The sequence below is a fragment of the Podarcis raffonei genome, chromosome Z (genome assembly GCF_027172205.1).
Source record: "Podarcis raffonei isolate rPodRaf1 chromosome Z, rPodRaf1.pri, whole genome shotgun sequence".
Classification (NCBI taxonomy): domain Eukaryota; kingdom Metazoa; phylum Chordata; class Lepidosauria; order Squamata; family Lacertidae; genus Podarcis; species Podarcis raffonei.
This window is the reverse complement of record NC_070621.1, coordinates 15,287,557-15,308,702: the sequence shown is the minus strand read 5'-3', so window position 1 is coordinate 15,308,702 and position 21,146 is coordinate 15,287,557. Positions and strand designations below refer to the sequence as shown.

Genomic DNA, 21,146 nt, shown 5'->3' with positions numbered 1-21,146 from the left:
CAGAGCACCTCTGTTGACCAGAATTTGGGGGGTGGGAATAGTCAAGGGGGCGTTTAGAAACAATGCAAAGGGGCTGCTGAGCAAAGCCGCTATTTCAAATTGCTAAGGCCCAGATCCAGCTTTGGCTTCTAAGTGCTTTTTGTTCTGACTCAAGTTCTGCATACTACCACTGAGCTGCAACCCTCCATCAAAGTCAGGAGCACTGGAAGCGGCCTTATACCACACCAGACTCCTGGTCAAACTCTCCCAATATTGTCAGCACTGACTGGCAGCAGCTCAGTAGGCTTCATTCAAGAGACATTCCCAGCTATACCTGGAGACAACAGGGATTAAACCTGGGACCTTCTGCCTGCAGTGCAGGTGCTCTGCCATTGAGCTACAGCCCTTTCCTGCTATGTATCACCTCAGTAACAAAGGAAGTTGTCTTATAGAATGTCAGACCACTGTGGTCTACCTAACTCAGTACTGTCTACACTGACTGGCAGCCACTCTTCAGGGTTTTGGACAGAGCTTCCCCCTAGAAATGCCAGGGATCAAACCTGAAAACTGCAAAGAATGTGCTCTGCCACAGAGCCACAGTACTTTGTCCTCAGCAACACAGGGTCTGATACAGGTGCTTGGCACAGACTCAATTTTCCTCCATTTTCCATTTATAGAGCCAGCCCCAGACTTTTTGCCCTGCAAGATGGAAGGCCCCTCTTCAGTCAGCTCCCGCCGTCTCCCCTCCCATATGGTTAGCATCTTTGAGCCCTCTTGCCACTTAAACCTATTTGGCTCCTTCCTCTTCTAACAGTGGCAGGGTGATAAGCAGGAGCTGGCCCGGCAAAAATCACTCAATGAACTTTCAGCTTAAATATTTGCAGATTCTTCAATGATGGACAAAAGAAGAGTCCTCTCCTACCTGGAGCACCCATCATGATATAAGTTTATAAAATTATGCATGGCATAGAGAAAGTGTATAGAGAAGAAAATATCTTCCTCTCTCATAACACTAGAACTCGTGGACATCAAATGAAGCTGAAAGTTGGAAGATTCAGGACAGATAAAAGACAGTACTTCCTCATGCAGCGCATAAACTATGGAACTCACTCCCAAAAGAGGCAGGGATGTAGGACCGGTCCACCCATGAGGTCAGAAGGGGCAACTGCTTCAGGCAGCACGATTCCTAGGGGAAGCAGATTCTGATGTCAATTTCCTGTCCTCCCCCCACCCATTGGTCCTGATGTTGATCTTCATTCACCCCACCTTCCCTGGCAAGGAGGGCCTCCCGCCCTATTTTGAGGTTTGCCTCAGGTGCCAAAATCTATTGGGCCAGCGCTGCAGTGTTGGTCACCAAGTAAATGGCTTTAAAATCGGGTGAGAAAAATCCATGAAGGACAGGACTATTGACGGCTACTAACCAAGATGGCTATACTCTGCCTCCACAGTTGGAGGCAGCAATGCTTCTGAACTGAAAACCACAGGAGGGGAGAGTGCTCTTTTGCTAGAATCCTAATTGCTGGTTTACTACAGGAACACAATGCTGAACTAGATGAGCTCCACTTCCTGAGGACCTCTTTGCCTTCTGCTCCACCAGCCTCAATGGTCCCTATCCACCATGGTTACTCTGGCTCCTGAGGCTAACCTTGCATTTTTAAAAAAAGATAATACACTTGTTTTCTTTTTAACCAAAAACATCTTCCTATGCAAGCACCCTGCCAACTCGAAAGAGCATGTAAAGCACTGCACTGATTTCACCACTTCCCTCTCTTTCTTCCCCTCCCCATACAGCCTGATTCCTTGCCAGATCTCCTTGACTTTCATGTCCCACCCCATAATAATCAAGGAAACCCTACAGGGCCCCCTTGAAAGTGCTGCTGATTAGCCTGAAGTATGCTAATAATGAGAGTAATTAAACCAAAGGGGATTTTTGTGCGTGAGGCTGTGTTCCTTTCTATTTTTCTCCCTCCAAATCAATGGTGGGGGTTTTTCTTGCACAACTGAATAAAAATAATCTTTGACAAAATGAACAAAGTTTAGGATTTATTTCCACATTTGTTTTATGAATGCAGTTTTATTCCTAGGGTTTTATTCTGTTCACTGCCATGACATTCACAGTACATAAATGTTTGCAAATGTATATCTATATTTTCAAAAGATGCTCATTTGCTATGTGTTTGGACACCTCTGAAGATATCATAACCAATTATGCATGGTGGTTCCTGAGATCAAAGAGTAGACTTTTGTCTATGTCTGAATACAACTGGATTCCATTTTGAATCAAGATGGCGGACTGAATCTTTCAAAACTGCACTGATTTTAACCTCAGATTCAAAACTGTACTGATTCTTTGCTATCTTAGAATCCCCAGGAAAAATGCTAGGTACACTGCTAGGGAATATATAAAACCAAGTTCACCTCTTTTAAATTAGAGAAAGGAAGGAAGGGGAAAAGACTGGGTCTGTAGCAAGGCTGCTGCTAGTGCAGCAGGAGAGCTGTCTAACTGAAGTGTGAGAAGTGGAGAAAAAGACTAGGAGAGACAGAAGAGGAAGAGTTGCACAAGCAACAGTCAGACTTTATTCCTGGTCCTGCTCTTCCTGGAGCATCTGTAGGACCCTAATCAGTGAACATGGGCTCACCATTCCTCCCCAAGGCCAGAGATCCCAGATGGGTGTCATCATGCTGTGTACCTTTTAATCTGTGTACCTTCAATCTAAGGCCTGTAACTTTCAGTTCCAGGAATGATTGCAGAATGTAGAGTGTCAGAAGAGAGAGAGAGAAGAGAGAGAATATAAACAATTAGGGTCTGATCCCTGGACTCTACAACAGGAGTGAGACACCTCAGGCTCTCCAGGCTTCAGAATTCCCCTCAAGCGGCAACCCTCACTGGCCTTGCTTTGCACCCTCCTTGGGTGTTCCTGCTTGGCTGGAATGTATCTTTAAACTCTGATAATGTGGCCTGCTTGTCTGGATGGAGAACGCAGAGGGGCATTCGTGAACGTGTGTGTAGAAACTAGCCTATTGTATGAAGGTGAAATTTACATCCCTTGCTCTGCCCACTTATGCCTCTGGCCCTGCCTATCATGTGGCCTTGCCCATGGCTGAAAAGGGTTTCCCATGCCCTATTCTACAGGCTCAAGGCTACTGATTTTGGACTGTGTCTTCCCAGGACCACCCTCCTTGGCACTGACTCTGCAGGAGACCAAATCAGGTGAGGCATCTTTCAGAGGAGAAGATCTTTGGAGTGCTTGTCAGGGTCTGCTCTGTTCACTTCATTTCTAAATATGCTAGGAACTGACAATAGGGTCTTCCTCTAAGAAAAGGGACGCGGGTGGCGCTGTGGGTTAAACCACAGAGCCTAGGACTTGCTGATCAGAAGGTCGGTGGTTTGAATCCCCGCAACGGGGTGAGCTCCCGTTGCTCGGTCCCAGCTCCTGCCAACCTAGCAGTTTGAAAGCACGTCAAAGTGCAAGTAGATAAATAGGTACCGCTCCGGCGGGAAGGCAAAGGGTGTTTCTGTGCGCTGCTCTGGTTTGCCAGAAGCGGCTTAGTCATGCTGGCCACATGACCCGGAAGCTGTACGCCGGCTCCCTCAGCCAATAAAGCGAGATGAGCGCCGCAATCCCAGAGTTGGTCACAACTGGACCTAATGGTCAGGGGTCCCTTTACCTTTACCTAAGAAAAAAGTCCCTACCTGGTTGCAGGATGGTCCAAATAGGTGGGTGGGGCGATAAGTAGGATACTCTCCCTACCCTAACCTCCCCAATCCTTAAAAGAGAAAGTTGTGACTAGGGATGTAAGAAGGCACCAATTTTTGTCCCATCCTGCTTTCATCAGAACCAGTGCTGTTTCCGCTCTGTTTACACTAAAACTCGGGTTATTCATCTGTTTTGGGCCGAAACTAATGTTATTATGTACTGTAATTAATTTCAGTGGAAAGGAAATGTCAAAAATGGTGCACAAAATGGCACAGACTGAAAAAACCAACAATAGTAAATACTGCTCATATTTGCTTGTGTGATTTCTGTTCCTGACCTTGGTCAAGCATGCAAACTGTCATGATTTCTGCTCCCATTTCCAAAAGAATTCTCCAACATCGCAGCTATGGACTGCATTACATTCAGACACACTGTGCTCATGAATTTCTATCCACCTGGAGGAGTTTTTAATACCTTGTTTTTAGTAACAACTATGGCATAGGATAGATTGTGAATTCAGAAAAGTTCAATATTTATTCTCAGCTGAGGATGGCAAAGCTCCCTTTGCTATTTCATCCCTAGAATGGAGGGAGCCCACTGCCACAAATTCACAAGTCTGTTCTGAAATCACCACAGATACAAAACAAGGTGCGATAATTGGATCGCTCGTTTGTGTCTGCAGAAAAATAAAACGGCAAATGCCACAACTTATATTTCCCTTCCATGCAGAGATAGCATCGTTACCTCTGCCCACGCACCTGTTCTGTGTCTTGATACTCCTGTACTTTGTATGTGAGGTTTGACCACGCACTGGTTAACAGAGTCTCCGGAGAAATCCGTGCAGTTCCCAGTTGTTTACAAAGCCACATTGCCTGGAGGGAAAAGCAGGTGTTTGGGGTGGGGGAGAGAGAAGGAATAAGAGAGAGCTGTATCTTCCCAAAGGAAATGAAAGTGAATTTGAAGAAAATTTAAAAACAAATAACACCAGCATTTTCACAGTTTTTCCATTGGAGTGTGCAAAATTCGTAACGCTTAAGTGGAAAGTAGAAAAAGAAAGCACCATCTGTAACAGGAGAGGGGGGAACAGCAAATATGTTATCTGTCACTTTTAAAAGGAATATAGTGACCATTTTGAAATTCAGCACAATGGAGATCTGGAACGTTTTCATTTACGATGTCACTTTAAAACCTGTGCTCCTTCTGCCCCCTCCCTCTGGAAGAGCCCAATGCCTGGATTTTCTCAAAGACTGCTAGGGAATAAAAAAATAAGCAGCAAAACCTATACACACACAGGGAATCTTACTTAACCTGTTTCCTTCTGACGAAGGGTAATTAATCAATAAAGAAATTTATTGAAATTAAAATTAATCTGTAAAGAGTTTAAAGGATTCAGCCTTAGGCAGAGTAGGAGAGAGCAATGATTTAGTGCAAGGACAGGCCTGTGTTAATCATACTACTTTATGTTTATGAAGGGCTTGACTTTGCAATCCTATACCTAGACCAGGGGTCAGCAACCCGCGGCTCCGGAGCCGCATGTGGCTCTTTTACACCTTTGCCGCGGCTCCGGGGCGGATACTAGCGAGGGGAGGAGGCGCATTGTGCGCCCCGATACTCCCCACTGTGGCGGGCGCTGTACTGGCTGTGACGTTGCATGGGGGCGGTGTGTGCGTTAGTCACGCACCGTCCCGACATCACCTTCCTGCCCGCTGTCAAATCGCGGCTCCGGAGATATATTTGTTTTAAATGTCGCAATGGTTTTGCGGCTCCCAGTTTTTTTTCCTTCGGAAACGGGTCCAAGTGGCTCTTTTTGTCTTATAGGTTGCAGACCCCTGACCTAGACAGATGGGTAGAGGACCACAGCTTCAAAGTTTTCCAACACTTTCCCATACATTGCACAACCCTGCTGTGAGGTAGAACAGAATAGCTGCAAAGATGTGGGCTGAAGAGAATCTGAAAGTATACAGTGGCTTCTTGTCTAAGGCTACTTTTGAGAATCTGGAAGAGACGAAAGGTTTGAACTGGGAGTTTCCTGACTCTTGCGGCCAACTGCCCTATCACAGGCACTCAAGGAACTTTGGAAAGACTGATTTATACCAATGATTACTAAAAATGTCAAGCCATAGGCCAAGATGTCTGTGTTTTCACGGAAACATCACAGGTGGTCTGAAGCACCGTAATAATATAAGACAAGCCTGTTGGAGCATGCCAGTGGCCCATCTAGTCCAGCATCCTGTTCTCACAGTGGCTGGCCAGTTGCCCCAATGGGAAGCCAGCAAGAAGGACCTGAGCACAGCAACTCTACCCACTTGTGATTCCCAGCAACTGCTGTTCAGAGGCATACTGCCTCCGATAGTGCAGGGTAGAACCTAGCAATCATGGCTTATCCTCCATTTGTATAATTTTAAAACCATCCAAGTTGGTGGTCGTCACCCACATCTCATGGGAGTAAATTCCACAATTTACCTATATTGGAGCTTTTTGTCCAGGTCCAGAAAAATGCTACGTACTAATATAGACTTTAATAAAGGCAATGAGTCCTACATCTGCTATCCATTAAGAACATTTCCATGCATGCACAAAATCCACTTACAATAGTCGTTTTCCCGGAAGCAGGAGGTCCAAGTATACAGATCTTTGGAACTGTAGATGAAATAAAAAACACATGAATGTCACAACATTGTAGCTGTTAAAGATCCTTGTAATTTCCTGAAGATAACTGCAATATCCATTGCCATTCCAGTTCCTTTTATTAGCATATGTTTAAATGTTGGAAATGCTGGGGTGCACTGTAGGCTTAGTCCCCTTCCTAGACTGTCCTTTTTATGTTGACCTATTGAACTTTATCCAGTGCTAGACTGATACCCAATTCCTTTTCCATCTTCTCCATGCCTCCCTGGTGAGAGGACACCTTTTTGATTCTCTCACCATCCAAGATGCAAGATCATGCATTCCCCACCTTAGATAGAACTCAGACCTTTCCAATCAATCATGCATTTTGTTCAATGAACATAGCTTTCCTCCCACCCAAACTCAAAGAGTCTCAGTGTGATTATATACATAGAATCATAAAATTAGAAAGGACCCCAAGAGCATCTATTCCAAACCCTGTAATGGAAAAATCACAGCTAAATAATCCCTGACACATTGTCATCCAACTTCTGTTTAAAAACCTCCAGTGAACAAGAGTCCACAACCTTCCCAGGTAGTCCATTTCACTATTGAACAGCTCCTACCATCAGAATTTTTCCCCTAATGTTTAGTTAGAATCTCTTTTCTTTTAATTTTGGTAATCAAGAGTAAAGTAGGCTCCTCCAGCAGGGATTAACTCAAGATGCCAACAATTTACCCCCTTAGCATGAAGACCTCAAGTTTGGACTAGTGGTCAGCTAGTAATTGTGGAGAAGGAATGCTGCTATTTTACATAGGATAGGCAACATTGTGCCCCTCCAGATGCTGCTAGACCTAGTTCCAATCAGCTGCAACCTACGTGACCAATGGCCGGGAACAATGAGAGTTATAGTCCAGTAGTATCTCAAGGTGGTAAACAACAGAGCTTTGCTCACTGTTCTGAGGAGATAGGCTACAATCTCAAGCAGAGTGGGGAGGACCTAATGGCCCAGGGTAAAAGACAGATTCAGCTGCTATTCCAAAACATATATGGGACCTCCCCACTACTTCAGGAGACCTGCAGCCTAAGGACTACCTGTTGAGTGCACTCGGGTTGCCTGTGTATCCCTGGGTGCTGGTTCTGGCTTTTCTGGCTTTCAAAGCCCTGAACACCTGGGACACCTTCTGAGAAATGCACCCGCTTAGAATTTAAGATCCAGATCAAGAGTCCTCAACATGCTGCAAATTCAGGGGGCAGAGATTGGATCAGTCATGTTGCCTGCATTATGGAGTCACTGCCCCCACTTCCAATGCTTTTAAACAGTGACTGATCATGGCTGTTTTGATTACAGTGGGCCCACCACTTCCGCAAGGTTCGGTTTTAGGAGTCCACGCACAGAGGCAGGAACCCCTGGAACTGCCTCCCACCCCTGCAACATGGAGAGCAACTTACTAGGGTCTGGAATGGTTGTGGGAGAATCCTGAAAGCTTCCCAGGGCGTTTGTGAAACCTTCCCAAAGCCCTGTGCCTCACTTACCTAGCTTTGGGAAGGTGCCGCAAGGACCCTGGAATGCTAGTGCCAGAGTCCTCCTGCAAAACCTAGTGGGTGAACAATGCAGGGAAAATTAATAAATGGAGAGCAGAGGTGGACCTGGCTCTCCATTTATTTATATATTCCCCACACCAGCCTGACATAAGGTTATGATCATATACGTAAAGCAAGCACAATTTGAGGGCTTGAGGTATTGCTATTTGTCCTGTGCTCTTATTAGTTTTATGTGGTTTTGCTCTTACATGGTTTTTAATCGGGGCACTATTTGCTTAACAAGAGTGTGGGCTAGGGATTTATTTATCTTTTAATTAAAGCCATGATTGATTTTTGTTAAAGTTACCTTGCTTGGTGTATTAAGGCATATCATTTCTTTTTTAAAAAAATAAGTCAAAAAATTAATGGCTGCAACTAGTTCCCAAGGTAGAAAAAATAAAAAGGAATATGTAACAGTGTTGTAAGAGGAAGCGGGCCTTCCAAGGCCTCATCCTGGCCAGTCCCGGCTCAACCAACAAAGATCTGGGGTTGAGGGGCAGGGGGTGTGTGCGCTGGGGTGGGTGGGTGTGCAATGCACTCTCTGTGTCAAGAGAACAGACCTACCACACCCCTCCTAGATGTGTGTGACGTCTGAGCAGAACCATGGCAGGTATTTTGCTAGTTTAGAAAGAAGATGGTTTTCATTTCACTTTCCCCTCACGTCTCCTTGACCCAGAGACTAGCTACCTCCTGGGCAGAGCTGGGGAAGATGAGACACGAGGTGTGTTTCCCAGGTTCCTTCTGGAGCAAGATGGCAAAAACTCCCCCCCCCTTCAGCCGCTAGAGAGAGAAAAAACAAGTTACGCCATGTGTGTTTTCACCCTCCTCAGTCCTTTTGTCTCGCTGCTCACTCGCTCTCCCCCTGGACAGCATTAATATCAGATTCCTCCCTGCTCTTTTCTTGTTCATTCCTCGAGTCCATGGTTGTCCGTGGCACAACCTTCTTTTGGTTTCAGAGCAAGATTAAAGGCAAGAGGAGCTGAAGAAGAAGAAAGGGATGGCGCGCCAGCCGCCTTCCCCCTCGGCACATATGTCCCCGCATCTTCTTCGTTACGCGGACGTGTGCGGGGTTTTAATGGGCCCTTCCATCTCGAGCACCGTTGCGGGCTTTTAATGATTAAAATATGGGAGAGAGGAGGCCCAGGTGCTGGGAAACGGCAATCAAGTTGAGGTGGATTACCAGAAAGGATGGTCTAGTGAAAGCAGGGGGAGGTGGACATAAAGGAGAAACAAAGGGTTGAGAGTGTAGGGGGCAGGAAGCCTTGGGGAAGTTCTTGGCTGAGATTAAGGCTGTGTACACACTAGGCCTTTAAAGCACATTTGAAACGCATTCTTTCCCCTCAAAGAATTCTGGGCACTTTAGTATGTTAAGATTTGCTGGGGATTGTAACTCTGCGAAGGGTAAGCTACAGTGCCAAGAAATCTTTGAGGGAAATAACGCACTTTAAATATCTAGTGCAGGCACAGGCAAACTCAGGCCTCCAGCTGTTTTGGGACTACAACTCCCATCATTCCTGACCACTGGTCCTGTTAGCTAGGGGTGATGGGAGTTGTAGTCCCAAAACATTTGGAGGGCCAAGTTTGCCTATGCCTGATCTAGTGTGTACATGCCCATTTTCAGGAGGTGTGGTATGGGGTGTCAGCGGCCTCTGGATCAGAGCTGCTAGGAATTGCAAGTCAGGAGAATGATCTCTGTGCTCAGACCCTGCCTGTGGGTTTCTCACTGGGGCATCTTATCTGCCACTCTGAGAACAAGATGCAGAACTAGATGGGCCTTTGGTGTGATCCAGCAGGCTTGTCTAATGTTCTCATGGTATTTCAGCCCACCTAAACTGATTCTTTGAAAACACAGTTACCTTGGGGTACAACTCAACGGCTGAGTAACTATTGGTATAAGTCAGTCTTTTCAAAGTTCCCTGAGTGCAAGAGACAGGGCTTGGTTATGGAAAGACAAACACCTTTTTTGTTTCCACACCCTTTTAAACTTTACTCTTTTAATATCTCCTTTGATGCTTTGTTTTAATGCAGCCTTCCTCAACCTGGTATATTCGACAAGTATACTGGCAAGGCAGCTATGGCAATGACTCACCTCTCCAAAACAGTATAGGAAAATGTGATACTAACGACCAATGCTGCATCACACTGCTTTATGGAAGTGAGTCGTGGGCAACTTATACCCACCAGAAGCAAAGCCTCAATCCCTTCCATAAGTGCTGCGTCAGGAAGATTTTGGGCATCACATGGCAGGACAGTCTCAAACAAAGACGTGCTCTCCCAAGCCCACATTCTCAGCATGTTCGCACTCCTGTCTCAGTGACATCTACGTTGGATTAGTCATGTCTACAGAATGGAAGATGGCAGGATCCCCAAGGACATGCTCTACGGGGAGCTGGTTTCAGGCACCAGGCCTGTTAGCAGACCAATTCTATGCTACAAAGATGTCTGTAAATATGACATGAAGGCTGGCAACATCACCCCCTCCATTTGGGAATCCCTTGCAGATGACCGCAATGCCTGGAGACAGTAAGGTTGTGTATCCATAGCAGTGACTAAAGGAGGAATGACCACTGGGAGGAGCGCAGAAAGAAGAAATGACATGGTACACCTGCATCAGCACAGCCAGATGCCATCATTTGCCCCAGCGGCAGCAAAAAAATGTCTCTTCCATTTCGGTCTCTACCACCACAGCAGGAGCTGTAACCCTCCAATGGTTTGACTTCACCCTCAAAGGCACATTCTTCCATTGTCTCCTGAGACAAACAGATGCCAACCAAGCAACCAGCCAAAACTATCTATCAATATGACATGTTAAAGTTATGTGCCTGGGTAAGCTTGTTGGAACAAAAAAAGGTTTTGGCACCACAGGAAACAATACAGTGAAGGTGTATTGATATTAGGTAATAACATAAATGGGCAGGAAGTTCCAAAGTGTAGGTGCTCTTACACTAAAGGACCAATTTATTGCAAGTGCAGAACAAGCATTATATGGCAGGTATAAAACAGACAGAAAATAACAACCTTAAATACTTTTTTAAAATCCTGCTTGCTTTGGAGATTTTGTTTGCAACTGAATCTTAATTAGATCCACAAGCAAATATATCCTTTGAACCTCACTCTGTTGCCCTCTGTTCCTGAAATCTTTCAGCTTTGTTTAAAATCTGAAATTTGGACACCTGCCATTTTCACGATGCCCTTTGAGGTTGTGATCTGTTGCCCCTTTGCCCCCACCCACACACCCACTGCCATGTTATATACAAGCACTGTGATGGCTAGTCTCCCAGTGCATTTTCTTGGAAGCCTTCTCCCTTCTACCCCTCACATCTTTTCCAAAGGTACCTGTGGAGATAATTTCCGTCGAAGATTCCAGCCGGCCAAAATAAAAAATGACAAGCCTCGCTGGATCTTGCTATCCAAAAGGGAGCGATGCTCTCTGATCTTGGCAAGAGAGCCGAGGGAAAGAGAGAAGTGTATTCCCCACCCCACCGTCCACCCCAAAGCTTTGCAACCGCTTTCCAGTATGGAGTTGAGCAGTGGAAAATTTTAAATCATGCATGAACCCCCCAAATTACAAATTCATCTTTACAAAGTTCTTTGACTTGGGAGGTTTAAAGGAAGGGCTCTTACTGGCTCTTGTAAGAGCACCAAGAAAAGGCTATACATTATCAGGAAAAGAATGCTTTAAAAGGCTACATCAAGCTGTTTTTGTCACCTAATTTCTTTCAAAAAAATAATGTGATTAAAACCTGTGTGGCTTTTTTCTCCTCCATCCCCCTTTAAAAAAAAAAAATCTTAACACCTTGAAACTCCAGCCTGGTAAGTGAGGAATTATTTATAAACAGAGCCACTGAAATGTGCTGTGGTGCCAACACTAATCAACTTCTTCAACCCGCTTCAAAGCTATATATATATATATATATATATATATATATATATATATATATAATATCACGAACCTTTCTATCTACAGATCCTTTTGAGGTTTAAGTAAGGAGCACGATTTAAAATTCATAAGAAAACCCTGAGGTACTGAAGCTTTAATACACAGCTTTTTGGACAAACGTTTGATAGGAGGGGGGAGAAAAAGGAAACGTACCATTATACACACCGTATCACGCTTTAATATTGCCCAGGGCTACTGTAAATGCTCACTTTGTACTAAATCTGCTTTTCCTTCTGCATAGGAGCTGGCAGAAGACGTGCCAATGCAGAAATGTGCCGATTTACTCATCTGCACACCGGTAAAAATCATCTGGGGCTCAGTCCCTAAACGTACCACACGGGTGGCAGAGTGTTTCTAGGGCAACTTTGTAATGGACTGTTTAACCCTTCTGGTCTGCACACTGATCCCTTTATACAGTCAACAGTCCACCATTCAACAGAGAGTTATGCCAGCTGAATCCCACTGATTTTTGTGTACTTAACTCCTTCTTGGACTAGGGCTATGGCATGACCACCACCCCTACCCCCCAAGCAGCTGCTAAAATGCCAGTGTTATACATTTCCAAGACGGAAATTTTAACACAGAAGGCTGTCAAGGATTTGGCTTCCAAAATTTCTGTTATCTAACAAGGTGTGACTTTGTTGAATAAGCAATCCATGTTCAATTATCCAACCACTACCTGATTCTGCTTCTCTGCACTTCATTCATTTTTCTGAGATTAAGATTCAGCTTTGATAATCATCATCATCATCATCTTTATTTTGTTCACAGCTAATTTACATTCAGATTAGTGCTACAGTTTCTGCTGTTTCTCCTGGGTCCAATTCAAACTCCTAGTATTAATCTTTAAAGTAGCCCTAGGGGTCAGTTTACCTGCAAGTGAGTTCCTATCCAAACTCTAAAATGTACCTTCTGTATGCCGCTGCCAAATGTAGTGAGGTGGATGACTACTAAAGGGGGACGGGGATTGAATGAAGGATGAAATTTGATTTGGATCACATTTAAAGATGTACTTGCTTAATTCTCACTTTCTGAAAAAACTCAGACATATAACCTTGCGAGTTTATATTTCTCCTAATTTTTACAGTGCAGTTCTCAAGCCCAGTGGCATGCCAAAAAGTGTACATGCCCTGGTAAAGTGTGCACAAAAAGCATACATCTGTGGAAGTCATATATGCATTCTGTTAGGGGAAATTGCTTTGCAATCATGTATATATATTGGTGGACTTTGCATACAAAAATGTTAATATTAGAAGAAATTTGCACAAAACATAGATGAATTTCCACAAAGAGTTTTAAAAAAGAACACCACAAACTGATGTGGAACTGTAACTAGCTGAACCTAAAAACAGAAAACTGAGAAACTGAAAGAAGCCACAATTTTCAAATTTGCCCAACCCTACCTGAATGTAGAATACCATCCCTATAAGGGCTTCCTAACACTAACTGCACTCTTTCTGGCACAAGACCCTTTTATTCTCCCAGGCTTTTAAAAAACTTTCACTGTTTCTTAATTATTTCAACCCACCCTAATTTCAGACTAATATATTTTATATTGTTTTAATTCCGTTATAGGTTGCTTACTTTTTAACCATTATATGTTTTTAGCGTTCTGCGATATTTTTTTTAATAAATAAATAAATAAATTGTAAGCCACCTTGAGTCCTGGTTCTGTGGGGGGAAGGCAAAATACTAATAAATAATAATTAGTCATAATAACTCTTATTGGGCCTACACGTAAACTTTGCAAAATCTGAGGCTATGTGCTTCAACACTGCCCCCCCCTTCCGCATACCCAAAAGGAATTCACCAACATCAAAAACAACAACAACAACAAAAACTGCCGCACCAAATTCAGGTACCTAGGGGTTCAAATAACCAGAAACCTCAACAAACTACAGTCGTACCTCGGGTTGAATGTGCTTCAGGTTGAGCACTTTCGGGTTGCGTTCCATGGCAACCCGGAAGTAACGGAGTGCGCTCGCGCATGCGCAGGTGCTCAAAATGACATCACACACATGCGCGGAAGCGGCAAAACACACCTTGCACTCGCACAGAAGCGCAGTCGCATCTTACGTTCTGTTCAGGATGCGAATGGGGCTCCGGAATGAATCCCGTTCGCATCCCAAGGTACAACTGTATACCTCCACAATTACAAGCCCCTGTTCAGGCTGCCTCACACTTTGGAACTCCCTGCTGCCTGACATAACTACTCTTTTTGGTGCCTGCTAAAATATTTTTGTTTAGAGAAGCCTACCCAGACATGTTTATGTATGTTTAACCTGTTTTTTAGTTTATAAGTGATTTTATTTATTATTCTGGTCTACTCAGGTAGACTAGAGTATGGTGATACCCACAGGAAAGGTGTAGCTCGCAGAGTGCAGGGCTGAAGACTCACTCTGATTGGCTGCAGGTCCAGCTAGCCAGAAGGTGGGTGGAGACAGAACTTTGTGACTGGAAAAAGAATAGCAGTTGAGAGTCTGGGTTCCTGGCGTTTCAGCTGGATAGTATAGCCCATGGGTAGGCAAACTAAGGACTGGGGGCCAGATACGGCCCTATTGCCTTCTAAATCCGGTCCACTGACGGTCCGGGAATCAGCCTGTTTTTACGTGAGTAGAATGTGCCCTTTTATTTAAAATGCATCTCTGGGTTATTTGTGGGGCATAGGAATTCGTTCACCCCCCCAAAAAAAATATAGTCCACCCCCCCACACACAAGGTCTGAGGGACAGTGGACCGGCCCCTGCTGGAAAAGTTTGCTGACCCCTGGTATAGCCTCTGAACTGTGTTCAGTTTGCCCTGAGAATAATATCTACAGCCAGAGAAGGAAGTCTCTGAGCTGGGTGTTAGATTAAAATAAAGTGGCTGGTGTCTTTTAAGAGTATATACTCTTAAAAGAACCAGGAAGCTCAATTTGAGAAAAGAGAAGTGGAGTTGTGAGGAAATACTCTATTTGGATCTCAAGTTCAGTAAAAAGGGGACAGACCTTCTGATGAGAGGAGTAATCCCAAACCAGTTAGGAGGGGAGTGTGTGCTGATCCCCTGGGCTAGTATACCAAAAGAGGAGCCTCAGGGGTGAGATTTGTAAAAGGTTGGAGAACAGAAAGTGTCAAATTTTCAGAACCCTAGTTTTATGACCTAAACTGAAACAGCCCTGCAATTAGTTTAAGGAACCAAAGCATAGCTGTCAACTTTTCCCTTTTCTTGCGAGGAATCCTATGCGGAATAAGGGAATTTCCCTTAAAAAAAGGAAAACATTGACAGCTATGAACCAAAGTGAAAATAATCTGTGCATTTACCATCTTGTTTAGAAGCCTGTGACATCCACTGTGATATCAATTGATCGTTCGATAATAGATAAGATACGGGTAACTGTTTCTTGAAATAATTCTGTCCCCTGACACATCTTCTCTTTTGCCTATTTTGCTGTAAAATAAAATATTTTACCTTTTTAACTTCCCTAAGTCTGCAAGTGCTATTTTCTTTAAAAAGCAAAAATACCCAGTAGGAAGAGAGGACACGTATCCTATGTTTTAACCTGTTTTTAGTTTATTGCTGATTTTATTTTTTTAATGTTTAAATAGTTGTTTTTACTAATGGTTTTATTGTTTTGTTATTTGTAAGCTGCTTTGAGGGGGTTTTTTTAACAGCAATCTATATATTTAAGAAATAAAAATAAATTTTGATTGGTTTGTATCCACTCAGAGAGGACCCATTGAAATTAACAGACCCAAGTTAGTTATACCCATTCATTTTAATGGGTCTACTCTGAGGAAGACACTGGATACAACCCCATTGTCCTTGGGTTTTTCTGAGTGATTGTTCAGCTGGAACTGAAGCTGGATGAAATTGAGGAGTTTGACGGCGCCCGCAAGGAACTTGAGAGTCGTAGGAAGCACGAGGAGGTGGACCTGGTGGGAGCCAGCGATAGTGAGGGTGCGCTGGGACTCTCAACACTGATCATAAGAGCTGGGAGCAGATGATACATGACCAGATTGGCTACAAACCGCAGCCCAAACCAAACAACCATTCATCTGAGTTTGGGAACTTTGAGTTCTAGAGCCCAAAGGGTGGACAGTGGCAGTGGCTGGTACCTGTGAGCTTCGGAAGAAAGCAGGAATTTGTTTCAAGAGCCCGACAGGCTCTGTTTAGAAATAGCAGAAGTTTTAAATGGAATTCCTCCTTCAAGCAGAGCAAGTCTTGCTTTCCCTACAAAGATGGGATCTCTGCCTTACTTGATGGTTTCTTTTGTGCAACCTTGCTAGGCTGCTGTGCTTAAGGAATATTTGTTTTTAACTTTGCATGCTTCATTGTATAAACATAGATGGACATTCTAGCTACTGTACTTAATAAAAGATTTTTTATTTTTTTAAAAAAAGTTTCTCAAGGCCTGTTGTCGTTTGGAGCTATAAATTACCAGCACCTTTGTGTATAGCGTCGTCGCGCCCGTGCCACACTACTTAAAGGAGTACTTTAGAACCAATTATTAATTAAAAGCTTTTCTGCTTTCACACCTGGGAAAAATACAATCTCTTTTTCTTTTCCTTCCACATCTCTGTTTGAATTTTTCTCTGGGGCGAAAGCTGCCTTGGAAGGAGAGATCATGAAAATTCATAGCTTTCCTGATGACTTTAATAAGGTAATGCTTCTCCCTCTCTTCAGTCAGTACCTTCTTCTGTGATCAAGAAATTTGTTTAAAACACACACACATTTACACACAAAGAAACCAAGATTGCTAGAGATTCCTCCTCTGTTATTCTTTCTTTTTTTCTCAACAGCTCTTTTTAGCATTGTTCTTTCCATTATTTAATAAGAATACTCTGAACCTGAGCAGACAGCAGTGCTTCATTTAAACCAAAGACAATCTCTTTTGCTAGAAACTCAAAATCAAGAGCTTTTTGCTTTGTTTTCAAATCCCACTCTGAAAAATAAAAGGAACAAACTGTAGCTTGGTCATTTAGGATGTTCAGCTCAAGAATTTAAAAAGAGAGGGCCAGATTCAGCTAACTGGTTCCACTAACAAGAGCCCCTACAAGAACTTTCGCTAGCACAGTGGGGCTTTCCTCCATCCCTGAACACACCCCTACACCCCAAATTGGCTTAGGGGGGTTGGGAGAAACTCCAGAACAGTGCACAGGGGAGGAGAGGGAAGATCATTCCATCAGACAAAGCAGGATGTTGGAGCAATCTCCTTAGCACTATGTTGAATTTCTCCCCCAAAAAGCTGCCTTATACTGCATCACTCACTGGTCTACGTAGTGCAACATCATCTAAACTGACTAACAGTGGATCCCCAGGGTTTCAACACAAGACATTTGTGGAATGCTCTCCCCAGAGAGGCTTGCATTGCATGAGCAGGAAACCGCCCCACCCCACCCCCCGCGCGCCTTCCAAAATCTTCTCTGATCGCTCCCCTAACCATCCAGAGCAGATTGGGGGAGTGAAAGGCATCACATTTCACCAGCAGCATTGGAAGCCCTGGTGGCACCTGGGGCAGGTGCATGCACACCCTACTACACCATGGGGGTGGGGCATGCCATGGGGTGGGCTGGGGGCCAGAGCGATTATGCCCTAAATCAAAATAGCAATCATTATCATCAGTTGAATCATGCCCTTGCTTAAGCAGCCAAAAGGTTTACATGAAAACTTTTCTATGGTGTACTTAAAAACAAAACGAAAAAACCCTCTCTTAAACAGATCAGAATGGGCACAAACTACATTCAGAAACAGCTCCTGGATGCAAATTGTTTTTTTCTCCCCTCACTCACCAACCCCAAATATTTAGCTTCAAATTCGCCTTGATATGAATCTCAACCCTAAAACATAAAGAGCCCCAGACGTCTCTAGTGACAGAGATTTTATTGATGTGACACAACAGAACGTCTGGTGTGTGTGTGTGTGTGTGTGTGTGTGTTTTTAAAAAAAGCAACAACCCAGAGTAAACCGTTACAGAAACATCAAAGCAACATGACACCATTCTCGCCTTGACAGCTCATGTGGAATGAAAAATTAGAGTGCCGTTGTGCATAGCCAAATCTAATCCGCCTAAGGGTGAACAGTTTGTAAATCAAATAATTTTGATTGAGGGTACATGGCTCTTCATTGTGGCAGGAACGCAGGCTGTTCGATTCGTCAGCCTGCCTTACACACAAACACACACTCATGTTAAGAAGCCCACTTGCAGCTTCCCCGACTGGGAAGCTGTTGAGCTGTGGAAGTCATTAGCTGTGGCAAGTAAGTAAGTAATTTAAAAATAAAAATAAATGGCAGGCAAAAGCTGTCAGAGCTGAGAAGCCAAATTTTCACTTGACAAAAGGAGTAATTAGCAAGCTTAATGACATCAGGAAGTTATCAGACGGAGGCACAGAGAGTATAAATAATGGATACACAAGAACTCCTGCCATTCCCAAGAAAGGCATCTTGGTTTTTTGTTTTTTTTAAAGGGATCTGTTAATGCGCTTTTCTCTTTGGCTTTCCACAGGAAAAGAAACTTGAAGCATCTTACAAACCCTAGAAATTAGCACATGGTGGGCTACGGGTAGGAACATAAGGAGGCAGTGATTTCCGTCCTGTCCTCTACTTGCCACAATCAGCACTGTTTACATTCTGCTACAGTTTGGCTCCTGCTAAATCCTGTTTGTCTCACTATATTATGTCTGAAACTAACACAATTATTTACATAATTAATTTCTATGCATTTCAATGTAAAGGAAACATAAAAATAATGCAGAAAATCACATTTTTGCAGACTCAGAAAGAAAAAAAGAGACCATAGCAAATTCCACTCATATTCACTGGCATGATTTCTGCTGCCAGCATCAGACAAACATGTACATTGTGTACAAAGCTAGCCTTGTTTTCAAAGTTGCCATTTGAGGTTTCAGGACAGGGGAGCTATGAGATTACAATAGTGGGACACAATTTCCAGCAAGGATCAATTAACATGTCTTAGAGATATATAGATATATACATATGTAAGGTAAAGGTAAAGGTACCCCTGCCTGTACAGGCCAGTCTTGACAGACTCTGGGGTTGTGCGCCCATCTCACTTAAGAGGCCAGGGGCCAGCGCTGTCCGGAGACACTTCTGGGTCACGTGGCCAGCGTGACAAAGCTGCATCTGGCGAGCCAGCGCAGCACACGGAAACGCTGTTTACCTTCCCGCCAGTAAGCGGTCCCTATTTATCTACTTGCACCTTGGGGTGCTTTCAAACTGCTAGGTTGGCAGGCGCTGGGACCGAGCAACGGGAGCGCACCCCGCCGCGGGGATTTGAACCGCCGACCTTTCGATCGGCAAGCCCTAGGCGCTGAGGCTTTTACCCACAGCGCCACCCGCGTCCCTATATACATTATGTAGTCAAGTTCAAAACTGATGGCTATTTTATGAGTATTTAATGTGGGGTTTCTTAATATCTAGGTCAGGGTTTCCCAAACATAGGTTACAAATTGTTTTTGGACTACTACTCCCATCATCCCAAGCTAGCAGGCTCAGTGGTTACGGATGATGGGAACTATAATCCAAAAACAGCTGGAGACCCAAGTTTGGGAAACCCTGATCTAGGAAGGCTTTTCAATCAGGTTGAATGAGGTGCTGCCCCACCAACCCCTCAGCCAGCCCCCACATGCCTGCCTTCTTACAACCAATCCAGGGAGTGGTGGCCCTGGCTGTCAGCTTTCTCCTCCTCCCAGGTTTCAGTGTGGCCATTGTAGAACTCAGCAGGGAGGATGGGGACAAAACTGAAATTAGTCCCCCCCCCCCATTGGCCTTCTGCCCTTTCAGTCAAAACAGGCATCAGCCACCACCGTACCTAGGTGCTCCTGGAAAATAATTGTTAGGTCTGAAAGGCATAGCCCTCTTGGTATGCCATCCCTAATCAATTTCATCTCAATCGTGCATGATGATGGTTAGGTCCTACTTGTGTGCTTCCCACTGACACCTGGTTGACCACTGTGAGAACAGGATGTGGGACTAAATGAACCATTGGCTTGATCCAGCAGGCTCACATTATGTTGTGTTGTGTTGGTGTTACGTGTTAGAGTTATGTTACCTCTGGTTTCCATGCACAGTGGCAGAGGCATAGGAAGGGGTGTGTGGAGGTGCGGTCCACCCCAGGTGTCATCCTTGAGGGGGGTGACAAAACGGCACACTGCAGGGGGTGGCACTTACCATGGGGCCTGGCCAGCAGCGCACCCGAGCCATGCGTCTCCTGGGAGTGACGCGGTGGCTCGGGGCCCTGCACTGCCTGAAACGGCAGCGTGGGACTTGCATCCACCAGGCGGACTCTGTGGGCAGCTCACAGATCGCCCCAGAGCCCCCATGGGCAGATCGCTGCGGCACCTCCATGCGCAGATCACCCCGTCCCCACCGTTCAAGGTGTCGGGGCAGTTAGCTACGCCCCTGCAAAGTGGTACTGCTGGGTACTGATTAGGGCTGGTCAGTCAAATCTCTACATGAAGCAACCCCTTGAAACTAAGCCATCACTTTCCCCTTCATCATTGCAATATGGCCTTACCAGCAGATCCCATCACCCTAGGGCTGAGCCAAGCATAGAGGAAGTGGGGAACTAAAAGCTGAGATAGGTGCCCCTATTATTTTGGCTTCCCACTTGTGCCTCTATGCTTTGCTCAGTCATGGGGTGATGGAATCTGCTGGAAGGACCATACTGGAGGAAGAGAAATTGTGTGTGGGGGGGGGACTGCCTGCACTTTGGGAGGAGGCCAGAATATATAGTTGGTGGCTGATCAGCTGTCTTGATGTCCTGCATCCTAGAGAAACTGATCAAAACGTTCTGGTGGCTGCCATAAGAGGAGAAAATGTGTAGGAAGAGGGTAGGCAATAAGACAAAAAGGGTGGTGGGAAAGACAGGCTTGAGGTCAACAACTTGTAGGGCAGGAGCTGCCTCTCATAGGCTGGATTCAGCTCAGGAGCTGCTAGTTGCCCAATTCCGCAACTAAAATTATTTCTTCCCTTTACTCACCATCATAGTTGTCTTGTTTTAATTGTTTGATCAAGAAGTCTAAAGGCTCTTCTGGTTTATGGATAAGCAAACCTTGAAGCATTTCCTTTAAAAACAAAATTAAAAGAAATATTATTACAGTGGTACCTAAGGTTAAGTACTAAATTCATTCCGGAGGTCTGTTCTTAACCTGAAACTGTTCTTGACCTAAAGCACCACTTTAGCTAATGGGGCCTCCTGCTGTGGCTGCACTGCCAGAGCACGATTTCTGTTCTCATCCTGAAGCAAAGTTCTTAACCTGAGGTACTGTTTCTGGGTTAGCAGTGTCTGTAACCTGAAGCATCTGTAACCTGAAACGTATTTAACCTGAGGTACCACTGTA

The 21,146-nt window shown here is 44.6% G+C and overlaps 1 protein-coding gene across 6 annotated transcripts in view; it reads right to left on the bottom strand.

Moving 5' to 3' along the window:
- Positions 1 to 21,146, bottom strand: part of AK8 (adenylate kinase 8) — a 98,895-nt gene that overhangs the window by 72,297 nt on the left and 5,452 nt on the right. For 4 of the 6 annotated variants that reach the window (XR_008328469.1, XM_053373652.1, XM_053373651.1 and 1 more), the window contains exons 2-4: positions 20,786 to 20,870; positions 6,268 to 6,317; positions 4,436 to 4,549 (exon numbers count right to left, since the gene is read on the bottom strand). Coding sequence is in view for 5 of the 6 variants with exons in the window: in XM_053373651.1 (XP_053229626.1) it covers positions 4,436 to 4,549; positions 6,268 to 6,317; positions 20,786 to 20,870 (249 nt within the window). In the remaining variant the exon portion in view is untranslated. The remainder of the gene's footprint in view (positions 1 to 4,435; positions 4,550 to 6,267; positions 6,318 to 20,785; positions 20,871 to 21,146) is intronic. The other 2 variants (XM_053373654.1, XM_053373653.1) reach the window with 1 other exon arrangement.